Source organism: Anabrus simplex, chromosome 6 (genome assembly GCF_040414725.1).
Source record: "Anabrus simplex isolate iqAnaSimp1 chromosome 6, ASM4041472v1, whole genome shotgun sequence".
Taxonomy (NCBI): Eukaryota; Metazoa; Arthropoda; class Insecta; order Orthoptera; family Tettigoniidae; genus Anabrus; species Anabrus simplex.
Genome location: NC_090270.1, coordinates 217,313,040 through 217,328,194, shown reverse-complemented (window position 1 = coordinate 217,328,194; position 15,155 = coordinate 217,313,040). Strand labels below are relative to the sequence as shown.

At 42.3% G+C, this 15,155-nt stretch overlaps 1 protein-coding gene across 1 annotated transcript in view; it reads right to left on the bottom strand.

The window, feature by feature from the left end:
* Positions 1-15,155, bottom strand: part of Hasp (Hig-anchoring scaffold protein) — a 1,448,565-nt gene that overhangs the window by 166,858 nt on the left and 1,266,552 nt on the right. The window contains exon 12 of the mRNA XM_068228385.1: positions 2,241-2,485. Coding sequence (XP_068084486.1) covers positions 2,241-2,485 — 245 coding nt within the window. The remainder of the gene's footprint in view (positions 1-2,240; positions 2,486-15,155) is intronic.

The window sequence follows — 15,155 nt, the reverse complement described above, 5'->3', positions numbered from 1 at the left end:
GTAATTTATTTATTACTCTATACTATAATGGCATCTGCAAAACGGCGTATCTGTGATTCCGTTTCAAACGAAAAAAAATAACCGGTACTTGTAACAACATTTCTAGTTCACAACGTCACGAGAAGAGACACGTCCGACTCCTGCCACTGATGGTCAGCGTCTTGGCCTTCGTACCTCGGGGCCCCGAGTTCAAGTCCCTCGACCTGGGTCGAGGGATTAAATCTTAAACTGTCTATTCCCTCGGCTCGGGGACTGGATGTTTTTTATCGTTCCTAACATTCCTGCAACGCACTTTCCATACAAAACACTATCCTGCACCATACCAACGAGCAGTTTTCCATACACGGCACACACTGTCCAGCGGCATCTGAGGGCCTGCCGTACAACGCCTGCACCAGGCTGGCAATAACCACAAAAAATAAATATTAGAGGAAACACGCCTCAAGAGTCTCTCGAGAAGAGAAAGCACGCTTCTTACGTCGCGCTGTACACTGAGAGCGATTACACTCTGTGACGTTTCGATCAACTTAAAGAGCCGGGATGTTGTTTGGTCTTGTATTCACAGTAATGACTAGACGCATGTGCAAGCTGGTAAAAACTTGGCAAGAGATCTGATTTACCTTCAGTCAACCCACGAGACGTTGGCCATAGCTGAATCTATCATTTCATTTGAGCCCTATCCTACGGTTTATATAGATGGAAAAGATATGCGCTCTTCTGCTCATATTACTGTATTATAATTGATTAAATATAATATTTTTAGTGTATATTTATGACTATCAAGAGAAAGTCATGGGCATGGAAGTACATCACGGAAGTCTCTGTACAAAAAGTGCAATGTAATATTTGTTTCCGGTGTATTAGTTTCAAAAGCAAAAATTTCGGGCGCGATTCGCCGTTTGAACAGCCACGAGACTTTTCAAACCAGTGAAGCATCTATACAATAGTTCTTCTACTACCTACTTTTCTTTTTGCGAAGAAGTAATTATACTTTTACAATTGAATACAATATTTTTGTAAAAATAAAAAATGAAACAACCCAAGAATAATTGAAAGGAATACTGATACTCAACTTTTACTTAATTGGAAATGATATTCAGTTTGTTTTTGAGGAGTTCCTGAATTGGGTTTTCTTCTATTTAATTTCTTTGTTCAAATAAGCACGTTATCAACATAACCAAAGAAAATACAATGCATGGTACTCTGAACGCAAGGCATTCTAAAATGATGTTGCGCATGTGTTACGGCATTTTAGCCGAAAAGCAGCTCGAGTTCTGCGCTTCGAGTGTATGTTAAGTTTCTCGAGAGAGAAATGTTTCCAACACGTTGTGATTCGCACACGCGTGCAGGGAGCGCACATTATTCTGACTCGAGATAACTTATGATATTCTCGAGATTTCGGCTACTGGACTCGAGACTCTCGGGCGAGAAGAATTCATAACCCTGTCAAACAAGAAACACTTTTCCCTTTGCGAAAATCAAATGATCGTCCCTCCGTCATTGCCATCTCTCAACGGCTGCTAATTTCAGATGACAACCAGTCATAAAGCATAGCCTGTACGGTTGCTAGGTACATTATCATGCCACATATTTTGTGACGCGAACTTCCATAATGCAAATTTTCAGATGACCCCCAGCCATATGACATATTTATGTCAAAACGTGTTCATAGGAAACATTGGTCTAATTTTTTTCTGTAGTCAAGGTAAAGTCCTGGCTTAGCGGATAACGTTCATGTAAATGATGTCTTTACCTAATTAGTGTTTTAGATTATTTAGGGCAGAAACTCTCAAACACCCAAATTCTCACACGTGCAAACTGAGGCGCAGAGGTTCTGTGCACTGTGCATCGGTCCCACTCGGGTCGGCTCGGACCTGAGCTTTGTCTCGGGACGACTCAGCTAAGCTCGGCTCAACTCGGCTCGGATTTGGACCGCTTCGGAGCACGCGAGGAAAAGGGAGATAGGCGGAGTGAGCGAGACAGGCGTAGGGAAAGAGAGACAGCGCTATTTCTCCAAATCGAGGAGTAGGGGTCTGTACACTGGTCAACCTAGCGAAGTTCTCTTTTGCACCTTCCGCTGCGCAATGCACTGGTGCATGCACCCTGAGAGGCCCTGATTTAGAGTTTAAATAGAGATGCTGCTCTAGGCCTGTAAAGATCGCATAAAGATTTATTAGTACTGTAGCAAAGATGTGTAAAACAGAGAGATCACATTTGATAGCATTTTTTTTAACACTCACCTTTAGTCTTACCACCGCGAGGCCTCTTCATCTTGCGTGCCTTGCTCTTGTTCCGGGATCGCCGATGTTCCTCATTCCTACTCGTGGCTCCTGCTCCTCCACGATGGGCTAGTTGTTGACGTTGCTGCTGCGAATGACCTCCCATAGATAGCGCTCTTCGTACTCTAGCTATGACTTCTCTAATAGAGCGCACCGATCTCACTGAGCGACTCCAACGAAGTCTAGGATGCTTTCCGGGGACACACCTGCGAAGGAAATCAAAGATTACTAGAATATAATATAATATAATATAATAGAATAGAATAGAATAGAATATAATAGAATAGAATAGAATAGAATAGAATAGAATTCTCCCATCCCCTAGTTCCGGCTCGCAATCCAAATTATTTTGATACATGCATGATTTTGTTACAATAATTTATCTACTACTACTACTTTAAATACTACAATTACGTCTATTCACTATTTACACCCGATATCTAAATTGTAGTTTCTAAGATTTTAATTTTAATTTTTTATTTTTTATTTATTGTTATATAGTCCAGGATAACACGTATCTTACCCCTATTCATTTGTGTTAGTGCAAGTATATATTTGTGTCACGAGTCTGACAAGTGTTACCCTTAGCTTACAACAGACATTATGAATGAATGAATTAATTAATCAGTTGCCTGATTGGATTCATGCATGTATGAGTGGTTGAACACTCCTCTCTCCCACTCACGGATATCCATCAACTGCGGAGACAGCGTTCGTTAATGAATGAGTGATTCCATATGGATGAATTCATAACAATGCATGAATGAATGATGAATGAATGAATAAGTGATTGAATGATTGAATGAATTGAATGCTCTCAGCCTATATCTACGGAACTCCAGCAGATAAGCTGGGAACATTCCATGTGAATGAATGCATGACTGACTGAATGAATGATTAATGAATGAACGAAGGAATGAACGAATTAACTGAATTCATACATGCATGAAAAATGGTCTCTCTCTCACAGTCAAGGATAACCACCAACTGGGGAGAGAGTCAAAGATTACTATAGTAGGTATTTAACTGTCCGCCTCTGTGGTGTAGTGGTTAGTGTGATTAGCTGCCACATCCGGAGGCCCGGGTTCGATTCCCGGCTCTGCCACGAAATTTGAAAAGTGGTACGAGGGCTGGAACGGGCTCCACTCAGCGTCGGGAGGTCAATTGAGTAGAGGTGGGTTTGATTTCCACCTCAGCCATCCTGGAAGTGGTTTTCCGTGGTTTCCCATTTCTCCCTCCAGGCAAATGCCGGGATGGTACCTAACTTAAGGCCACGGCCGCTTCCTTCCCTCTTCCTTGTCTATCCCTTCCAATCTTCCCATCCCCACAAAACCACAAAGTGAGGTACTGGTCATCCTCTCCAGATGTATCCCGACCCAGAGTCTGAAGCTCCAGGACACTGCCCTTGAGGCGGTAGAGGTGGGATCCATCGCTGAGTCACCGGGAAAAACCGACCCTGGAGGGTAAACAAGTTAAGAAAGAAAGAAATAATAATAATAATAATAATAATAATAATAATAATAATAATAATAATAATAATAATAATAATAATAATAATAATAATAATAATGGGAGAACTAAAAATAGAATACCTAGAAGTAAAATACAGCGTGTCATTAACCTAACCAGGGCGTGGGGCGTGGCGTGACGGTAAACCACTTTGAGGATAGCTGAGGTAGGAATCGAACCCTCTCTACTCATTTGACCTCCCGTTGAAGAGCAGACCCCGTTCCAGGGTTGGTTTTTCCCTCGGACTCTGTGAGGGATCCTACCTCTGCCACCTCAAGGGCAGTGTCCAGAAGAGTGAGACTTTGGGTCGGGGGATTCAAATGGGAGGACCAGTACTTCGCCCAGGCGGCCTCACCTGCTATGCTGAACAGGGGCCTTTTGGGGGGGCGGTGATGGGAAGATCGCAAGGAATAGAGAAGGAAGAGGGAAGGAAGAGGCCATGGTCTTAGGTACCATTACGGCATTTGCCTGGAGGAGAAGGGGGAAACCACGGAAAACTACTTTGAAGATAGCTGAGGTAGGAATCGAACCCTCATCAACTCATATGACATCCCGAGGCTGAGCGGACCCCGTTCCGGGGTTGGTTTTCCCTCGGACTCTGCGAGGGACCCTACCTCTACCACCTCAAGGGCATTGTCCTGGAGAGTGAGACTTTAGGTCGGGGGATTCAAATGGGAGGAGCAGTCCCTCGCCCAGGCGGCCTCACCTGCTATGCTGAACAGGAGCCTTGTCAAATTTCGTGGCAGAGCCGGGAATCGAACTTGGCTTCTGGGGATGGCAGGTAATCACACTAAACACTACACTACCTAGGTGGACTCCAGAACTTTCACCTGGGATAAATCCTTTGACGACCATCCATGGAACGACTGGGAGAGTTGATCGTTTCTGGTATCTCGATGAATGGGTTTACCCCAATGGGCACCTCCCATATGGGTAGAAAGATTTACAAAGCTCAACGACTGTCCCGGACATGATACAACAAGAAATGTATTTCGAAGAACGCCAAAATGCGGCACTGCAGAACTGTAGTCTGATTCCAGTTCCTACACGCAACAGATGCTCTTCTAATGAACAGGAAAGGTACCATCGACCCAGAGTACTTCTAGACGGAACCTACCGACTAAAAGCGAACTCTGAACTGTATCAAGAGTTGGAAACGGCCGACACCAGCATAAGAAGTAGGCGCCTGAATTTTCACGGTCACCTTTCACGAACGGACAATAATAGGATTACCAAGAAGATATTTTCACTGATTAAAAGCTGTAAGACATGAAGCCTTTGGCTCAGCGAAGTCCAAAATGACCTGAATTCCTCTAGGATTTCTGACCACTCCAACTACTGTGATATGGTTAATTCTTGGTCCCGACCACCCAACAGTACTAAGTTCTGGAAACCACTCCTACAGGAGAGAAAGTAATATTATCTGGGCTGAGAAGACATTGGGAAGGAAAGCGAACCTGCAAACAGGACTTGTCATAAGTACTCCTAAAAAAAAAAAAAACTAAGTCATCTCCGTACAGGCCATGAAGGCCCTTGGAGGGGTGGAAGGTAAAGGCTTCCACTATCCGTAACCTCGGCACTTGATGGGGTAGAGTGGTTAGCTCTACGCCCGACCGCCTTTACCTCCAGGAATTAACCTCGTACTAATTTTTGGTGTCGGCTGAGTGAACCTCAGGGCCTAGAGCACCCCCGGAAGTGGAAATATCGTTCCTTAAATTTTACGACTTCCTGACGGGGACTCGAACCCACGTCCTTCCGGGCGAACCGAGCACGCCTTTACCACCTCGGCCAGGCAGCCCCTCTTAAGTGCTCCTAGTGGGCTTAAACAATAATAAATAATACTGTACTTGCATACATATCTCCGTCACTAATATAAAATAAACCCTTTTGTGAATCATTTTTTTTTTTTTAAGAACTATCTAGACCTTGCTGTTTCATTCCTCTGTATACCTCACTAATACATTTATGTTTTTTTGGAAATTGGAGATTCAGGTCTGAGTACCGAGACTGGTCACATTTTCTCAGCTCATTCATCTAAGAATGACGCCATGTTTGTTAATAATACACCGGGGCAAGGTCACATGGTTCGCAGGGAATAATAATAATAATAATAATATAATAATAATAATAATAATAATAATAATAATAATAATAATAATAATAATAATAATGTCCGCCTCTGTGGTGTAGTGTGGTTAGCGTGATTAGCTGCCACCCCCGGAGGCCCGGGTTTGATTCCCGGCTCTGCCACGAACTTTGAAAAGTGGTATGAGGCCTGGAACGGGGTCCACTCAGCCTCGGGAGGTCAACTGAGTAGAGGTGGGTTCGATTCCCACCTCAGCCATCCTGGAAGTGGTTTTCCGTGGTTTCTCACTTCTGCTCCAGGCGAATGCCGGGATGGTTCCTAACATAAGTGTTAAGATAATTTTGATTTCTATCCTGTTATGTGTTTGTAGTGGTTGGTATCATGACAGCCCTTCCTTAAGTTTTGTTTCAAAACAGATGACAGTCGTGAAGTGCGCAAGTGCGTGTGTTTTAATGTTCCAGTGGAAGTGCTTTTGTCAATAATGGTGTTAGTAAATATTCCTGTACAATAAATTATTTCCCTTATAGATTAAGCTCCTAATTTATTATTACGGAACATTTTCTGGCGACCGTGACAGGACATAGTTAAGATGGAGGAGCTTAAACAGTATAATAAGGAAAGATCACAAATACGTAGACTGTTTACGAGAGCACATGGCGAGTTTCAAACAAAAATATCTGAAGCAGTCGTAGATGCGGAAAAAATGTTGACATACTTCCGTATTTTAGAAGATAAGGCAATGCGGATGTTATCTTTGGATGAAAAGATTCAAGCAATCATCAATCAATACTGATCTGCATTTAGGGCAGTCGCCCAGGTGGCAGATTCCCTATCTGTTGTTTTCCTAGCCTTTTCCGAAATGATTTCAAAGAAATTGGAAATTTATTGAACATTTCCCTTGGTAAGTTATTCCAATCCCTAACTCCCCTTCCTATAAACGAATATTTGCCCCAGTTTGTCCTCTTGAATTCCAACTTTATCTTCATATTGTGATCTTTCCTACTTTTATAAACGCCATTCAAACTTATTCGTCTACTAATGTCATTCCACGCCATCTCTCCGCTGAGAGCTCGGAACATACCACTTAGTCGAGCAGCTCTTCTTCTTCCTCTCAATTCTTCCCAACCCAAACATTGCAACATTTTTGTAACGCTACTCTTTTGTCGGAAATCACTCAGAACAAATCGAGCTGCTTTTCTTTTGATTTTTTCCAGTTCTTGAATCAGGTAATCCTGGTGAGGGCCCCATACACTGGAACCATACTCTAGTTGGGGTCTTACCAGAGACTTATATGCCCTCTCCTTTACATCCTTACTACAACCCCTAAACACCCTCATAACCATGTGCAGAGATCGGTACCCTTTATTTACAATCCCATTTATGTGATTACCCCAATGAAGATCTTTCCTTATATTAACACCTAGATACTTACAATGATCCCCAAAAGGAACTTTCACCCCATCAACACCGTAATTAAAACTGAGAGGACTTTTCCTATTTGTGAAACTCACAACCTTACTTTTAACCCCGTTTATCAACATACCATTGCCTGCTGTCCATCTCACAACATTTTCGAGGTCACGTGTCGAAGAAACGACAGAGAAGACGACGCCAAGGAATTCGACACGGCAGAAACGTACCGGGAGAAGTGGCTACAAGCTAAGGTTAGGTTCGAAAGTAATTTTCAAGTGAATTTATCTGTTGGTGGAGGTGAAGCCTTAGCGAGTGAGATCGAGACGACGAAGAAAAGGAATTTCAGTTTACCCAAGCTACAGCTTAAACAGTTCGACGGAGATATAAAAAACTGGATTGGTTTTTGGGGACAGTTTAAGAAAATAAACGACGATAGTGATATCGACCCGGAAGATAAATTTCAGTATCTTCTACAGGCTACTGTTCCAGGTTCCGTGGCCAGGGAGCTAGTTGAGAGTTTCCCTCCGTCCGGAGCGAACTATCAAAATGCAATAGATCACCTGAAATCCAGGTATGCCAGGGAAGAATTACTTATAGAAGTATATGTCCGAGAACTTCTAAATCTTGTTCTGCTTCAAGCTACCGAAGGTAGTACCCTTAGTATTGGAAGCCTCTATGATAAATTAGAAACACAACTGAGAGGTTTGGAATCTTTAGGAGTCACTAGTGGTAAGTATGCAGCAATGCTGTATCCTTTGGTGGAGTCTGCATTACCAGAAGAGGTTATGAAGGCAAGGGAGAGTGTTCGTGTATCTCATATATCAGAAAATGATCACGATCATCACCTAAACAAGTTGTTACTGTTTATAAAACAAGAAGTGGAGAGCGAAGAATGTTTGTCACTTGGTCGCTCTAGTTTTATTGTGAAGAGAGATGACATGTTATGCAAGCCAGGTAAACAAGAGAGACTTCCCACTGCTGCTGCTTTGTACTCAGGTGAGGGTCAGAAAACTGAAACAGGTTGTATCTGGTGTGACAAGAGTTCCCATAGATCTGCTGATTGTTTTAAAGTGAGGCATCTTCAGAATGGAGAGAAGAAGGATATTTTGAAGAAAAGGGGTGCTTGCTTTCGTTGTTTAAGGAAGGGGCATAATTCGAGCAAATGTAAAGCATTTCTGAAGTGTATGATTTGCTTAAAAAGGGATCATTGTGCTATCTTATGTCCTGATTTAGTTACTAAGAAAGAGGAGAGGGAAAGTTCAATGGGAAAGGATAATCAAAATAATAAAAACACTGAGACTTTAACTGCCTATCAAAATGCAGAGACGCTATTACAGACTCTCGTTGTGAAGGTTTCTGGTAGTGAAGGACCGGTTAAGCTTGCACGAATGTTATTAGATTCTGGGTCACAAATGTCTTACATAACCAAAGAAAGTGCTAGGAAGTTAGGACTACAAAAACTGGGAAAGGAAGTGATGTCTCATTGTTTGTTTGGAAGTGTAGAAACTAGCAAAGAGACCCATAATGTTTATGATGTAACACTACAAGCACTAAAAGGGGATTTCAAATGCACAGTCTCGGTGCTTGATAAGAAGAAAATATGTGGTTATGTTCCAAGGTTAGAAACTCAACATGTTTACCCTGTTCTTGCAACCAGAAACATTCAGTTAACAGATGTTGGGGTCAATGTTCCAGAGGTGCATTTGTTGCTTGGAGCAGATGTTTTGGGGAATCTGCTTACAGGAGTTCTGATTAAGCTGGATGAAAATATGTATGCACTGGAAACCAGGTTAGGTTGGAAAGTGATAGGTCAGCGAGATCTGGCTAAGGGCAATCAGTCACTAGTCAGTCTCACTTGTGGTAAAGCAATGGATATATCAGACTTGTGGAAGTTAGAAACTATTGGCATAAAGGACCCTGCAGAGTCTCAGTCAAAGAAAGAGATGGAAGAGGAAGTCGTGAAACACTTCAATGAAACTGTAAGGATGAATGAAGAAGGGAGATACGAGGTTCGTCTCCCCTGGAAGGATGGCCATTCAGAATTGTTGGATAACAGGAAGTTGGCTGAGAAGAGGTTGGAAGCAGTCACTAGAAGATTGGTAAACTTGGACAAGCTTAAAGATTATGATGATGTGATTCAGGAGTGGATAGAATGTGGAATCGTGGAGACTGTAAATGAGAATGACGAGGCGTCAGGCCACTATTTACCGCACAGAGCAGTAATTAAGGAATCAAGTTTAACTACCAAAATTAGGCCCGTGTTTGATGCCTCGGCAAAGGAAAGACATGGCAATTCGCTGAATAAATGCTTGGAGAAGGGACCAAATCTAATCGAGATTATTCCCAAACTTTTGTTGCAGTTTCGAAAGCATGCCATAGGGGTCACGGCTGATATTAAAAAGGCATTCCTACAGATAAGCCTCTATGAGGATGACAGGGATTTTCTAAGATTTCTCTCGTGGAAAGATTACTCCAAAGGCGAGGTCATCACATTGCGGCATTGCAGAGTAGCGTTTGGGGTTGCGTGCAGCCCATTCCTATTAGGAGCAACGATAGCGCATCACCTGAGTAAAGTTTCAGCTGAAGATCTGAAAACGGCCAAGAAGCTGCAGAATTCTTTCTACGTAGACAATTGTGTCACTAGCTGTGAAACCAAAGAAAAGATGAGCGAGTTCATTGAAAAATATACTAAAATGATGAGTTCAGCACATTTTGAATTAAGAGGGTGGATAAGCAATTCACCAGAAAAATCAGAGTCAGAGAACATTGTTTCAATACTTGGTCTTATGTGGGATGCTCGGTCAGATGAGATGTTCCGTATCATTAATACAGTTGAGCTAACCACACTTTCAACTTCTAAGAGAAGCTTACTGTCAATTGTACAACGTATTTTTGTTCCACTTGGTTTTCTGTGTCCAGAACATTAATCCCTAAATTATTGATGCAGGAAGCCAGGAGAGAAAAATGTGGATGGGACGAGGAATTACCAGAACAAATAACAAACAAATTCCATTCTTGGGTGAAACACTTACCTTCGTTGAAACAATGCAGGATTCCAAGAAGACTTGTACTATGGGAATTTGATAGCAGGGGATTAACTATTCATGTGTTTGCTGATGCCAGCAAGTTGTCATATGCTACGTGTATATTCCTAAGGGCAGAAAAGGACTCTATTGTGTCATTACAGTTGGTCCAAGCTAAAGCTAGGGTTGCACCTTTAGGACCAATAACTATACCCCGCCTAGAATTGTTAGCTGCGGTCATAGCCACTCGGTTATGCACACAAGTGAAAAGGGCATTAAACCTCCAAGACTGTAAAACGTACTTTTGGAGTGACTCTACAGTGGTGCTCACCTGGATCAAGACGAAAGGAAACTGGAGTGTATTCGTAGGAAATCGTTGTGAGGAAATACGCAAGTTCAGTAACCCGAAGGATTGGCATCATGTTCCAGGGTTTTTAAACCCTGCTGACCTACTATCCAGAGGTATGAGCGCAAAGTTTCTGGCAGAAAGTAAATGGTGGGAAGGTCCCACATGGCTCAAGGATGACACTGAACGATGGCCTAAATTGGACATTGCGGCTCCTGAGGATGAAGTCAACAAGGAGAAGAGAAAGATTCTCGTAACGAATGCAGTATTTGATAAGGAAGAGTTTACATCGAGACTCTGCTATTTTTCTAGTTACCATAGAACGTTATGTATGATTGGCTGGGCACTGAGATTTGTCTACAACCTACGAAACCGAGATGCCAAAAGGAATGGAGAACTATCTGTAGAAGAAGTAGTTGAGGCAGAAAAGTGTCTGATAAGATGTGTTTAAACAGAGAACAGAGAGATCATAGAGCAAAAGATGTAAAAGAAGACTCAGATTTTTGAAGATAGTCAGGGAATTCTAAGGCTGCGAACAAAGCCCACGGTGATTATACAGAAAACTTCAAGTGCCCCATTGTGCTGCCTTCAGATAACATTGTCGTTGAGAGAATGGTGATGGAAAAACATTGCCTGTCTAAGCACGTTGGACTTAAAACTTTATTAACAATGCTTAGAGAAGACTTCTGGATCATAGGAGGAAGAAAGTTGGTTAGGCGAATCATAATGAGCTGTGTCAGGTATAAGAGGTATCGGTCCAAGTCAATGGAGACACAATCTGCCCCACTTCCCAAGGAGCGAGTTAACTGCACCGCAGTATTTCAAGTCACCGGGGTAGATCTTGCTGGACCATTGTATCTGAAGACTGGAGAAAAGGCGTGGCTCGTGTTATTCACCTGCGCCGTCTATCGAGCAATTCATATTGAGCTTGTCAGGTCTCTGTCAACAAACGCATTCCCACAAGCCCTACGAAGATTCATTGCTCGCAGGGGCAGGGTGTCGGTTATCTACTCCGACAATGGCACAAACTTCACAGGGGCTAACCACGCTTTGCAAGGGTTAAACTGGGAAGAAATAGTTTCCAGTTGTGTTGTAGAAAGAATAACTTGGAAATTCAACCCTCCCACTGCTGCATGGTGGGGAGGGTGGTGGGAAAGGCTTATTGGAATGGTGAAAGAGCTACTTCGTCGTAATTTGGGCAAGACTTCGGTTACTTGCGAAGAGTTAAGCACGATACTGTGTGACTGTGAAGATACTATAAATTCACGGCCATTGACATATGTATCCGATGAGTTACACGCTCTGAAACCACTGAAACCAGCTGATTTTCTTCATGAGATACCCAGCACTGATGTGCCAGATTTGGATGCCATCGACAGAAAAGGAATAGAATTAAGATGGCGTTATCTACAGAAACTGCGGGACGATCTTCGGCAGAGGTTCCGCAAAGAATACCAGGCTCTTCTTATTCAACACGGAGGTAGGACATCCAACAAAGTGAACGTTGGAGACGTTGTGCTGATCGGAGCTGATGACATCAAACGAGCCGATTGGCCACTAGGTGTCGTCCAGGAGGTGTACCCTGGTAAGGATGGCGTCGTCAGGGTTGTCAAACTGAGAACGGATGCGGGCGAGAGGGTGCGGCCAGTTCAAAGGCTTTATCCCTTAGAAGTCGCCTCATCAGATGAATCTGCAGTGCAGTGCAGAGCAATCGGCCAGATTCTATCCTGGAGATACATCCAGAGAAGGCTTCGCACGGATCATCGGATGCAGTGGCAAATCCACAAGTGAAGTCTACAAGAAGTGGTAGAATAGTGAAAACACCAAAACGTTTGGACTTATAAATACTCCAGAAAAGACAAGCATTGTATGAAAATCAGTGTCAAATGAAAGATTGTAGTGTTTTATTGTAGAATGCTGCTGTCTATTTTCATTGTGTTGCAATTTTATCTGTGGATTAGTGTAAACAAAATTGCAAGGTGGGGAGGATGTTAAGATAATTTTGATTTCTATCCTGTTATGTGTTTGTAGTGGTTGGTATCATGACAGCCCTCCCTTAAGTTTTGTTTCAAAACAGATGACAGTCGTGAAGTGCGCAAGTGCGTGTGTTTTTATGTTCCAGTGGAAGTGCTTTTGTCAATAATGGTGTTAGGAATTATTCCTGTACAATAAATTATTTTCCTTATAGATTAAGCTCCAAATTTATTATTACGGAACAATAAGGCCACGGCCGCTTCCTTCCCTCTTCCTTGCCTATCCCTTCCAATCTTCCCATCCCTCCACAAGGCCCCTGTTCAGCATAGCAGGTGAGGCCGCCTGGGCGAGGTACTGGTCATTGTCCCCAGTTGTATCCCCGACCAAGAGTCTGAAGCTCCGGGACGCTGCCCTTGAGGCGGTAGAGGTGGGATCCCTCACTGTGTCCGAAGGAAAAGCCGACCCTGGAGGGTAAACAGATGATGATGATGATAATAATAATAATAATAATAATAATAATAATAATAATAATAATAATAATATAGTATTTAAATAATAGCCAGGATGCATTTTGGATCTCTAGGGTCGACCATGTAATTATTATTAAATGTCGTTATTCAATGCTTAAAGCAATAACGAGACAGGAAATCACAAAACGAAGTTACCAACTCTTATAACTACTATTTGGTGTTTGTTCAGTATTTAATCTCTTTAAGTGATTTCATGTTTCGTCGTGCTGGAAGTGCGGTTAGGGGCGCGTAGCTTGAGCTCGCACCCGGGAGATAGTGGGTTCGAATCCCACTGTCGGCAGTCCTGAAGATGGTTTTCCGTGGTTTCCCATTTTCACACCAGGCAAATGCTGGGGCTGTACCTTAATTAAGGGTACGGACGCTTCCTTCCCATTCCTAGGCCTTTCCTGTCCCATCATCGCCATAAGAACTATCTGTGTCGGTGCGACGTAAAGCAAATAGCAAAAAAAAAAAAAAAAACCAACAAAAACACACAAAATAAACATATTAATAATACCAATTAAAGAACTTCATAGTGGCAACAGTAAACATAGCAGCGCACTCAAGATGAATAGACGATAAATATTTGATGTGATCACCCTTATTCTTCATCAGACATGATATTATAGATATTATGCGAGTGTGGTGAAAATTGCAGAATTAAATCAAAAGTCATCATAAGTATCATAAGTAGGCAGCATACTCCATTATAAGTGGAACAAGATGTACGGATCGCTCCACAGCGTGGGCAGAAAGGACATTCAAATGACCTGGCTGATGAGCCATAATGAGACATGTTTTCTATTATGGGCAAGCAGCTTAGACAAGTGCTTAAAGGGAGAAATGAAAACACAACGAAACATGAAATCACTTGAAGAGATTAAATACTGAACAAACACCAAGATGTAGTTATAAGAGTTGGTAACTTCGTTTTGTGATTTCCTGTCTCCTTATTGCTTTAAGCATTGAATAACGACATTTAATAATAATTGCATGGTCGATCCTAGAGATCCAAAATGCATCCTGGCTATTATTTAAATACTACATTATTATTATTATTATTATTATTATTATTATTATTATTATTATTATTATTATTATTATTATTATTATTATCGTCCCCTGCGAACCATGTGACCTTGCCGCGGTGGTCTGCGCGACCAGACTAACAGATGGTTCATCGAAAGGGGGACAGCAGCCTTTCGGAAGTTGTAAGGGCGGCAGTCTACTGTAGATGATTGACTGATATGGCCTTGTAATAATACTCAACACGGCTTAGCTGTGTTGATACTGCTACATGGCTGAAAGCAACGGGAAACTACAGTCGTAAGTAACTCCCGAGGACATGCAGCTCTCTGTGTATGAATGATATATTGACGATGGCTTCCTCCCGGGTAAAATATTCCGGAGGTAAACTAGTCCCCCATTTGGATCTCCGGGTGGGGACTACACGAGTGGGGGCGATCATCAGGAAGATGGATACTGACATTCTGCGAGTCGGAGCGCGGAATGTTAGAAGTTTGAATCGTTGTGGTAGGTTAGAGAATCTGAAAAGGGAGATGGATAGACTAAAGTTAGATGTAGTTGGTGTAAGTGAAGTACTTTGGCAGGAAGGACAGGATTTTTGGTCAGGCCACTACAGAATTATCAACACAAAATCAAACAGGCGAAATGCAGGAGTTGGTTTAATCTATATAAATACCATCGTTAACGACCGTATGTCTGTACATTGACTATTTGGTGAAATTTCCCTACAGTTATCCGTTTCAGGTGTAATAATGACCATCTGCATAATTTTTTTAGCTTTGGTGTCGGTTTGTCTGTTTGTTTGTTTGTTTGTTTGTGTGTTTGTCTGAGATCTTACAACTTGAAAACTACTGGATATATTTCTACCAAACTTGATATTTAGAATCCACCTGCCCTTGGGTAGGTTTTAGGACCAATATTATTTCTGAATACCTACATTTACTGGCGGTTTATTCGAAACCGAAACCATGATTTTGCACTCCCGCAAAA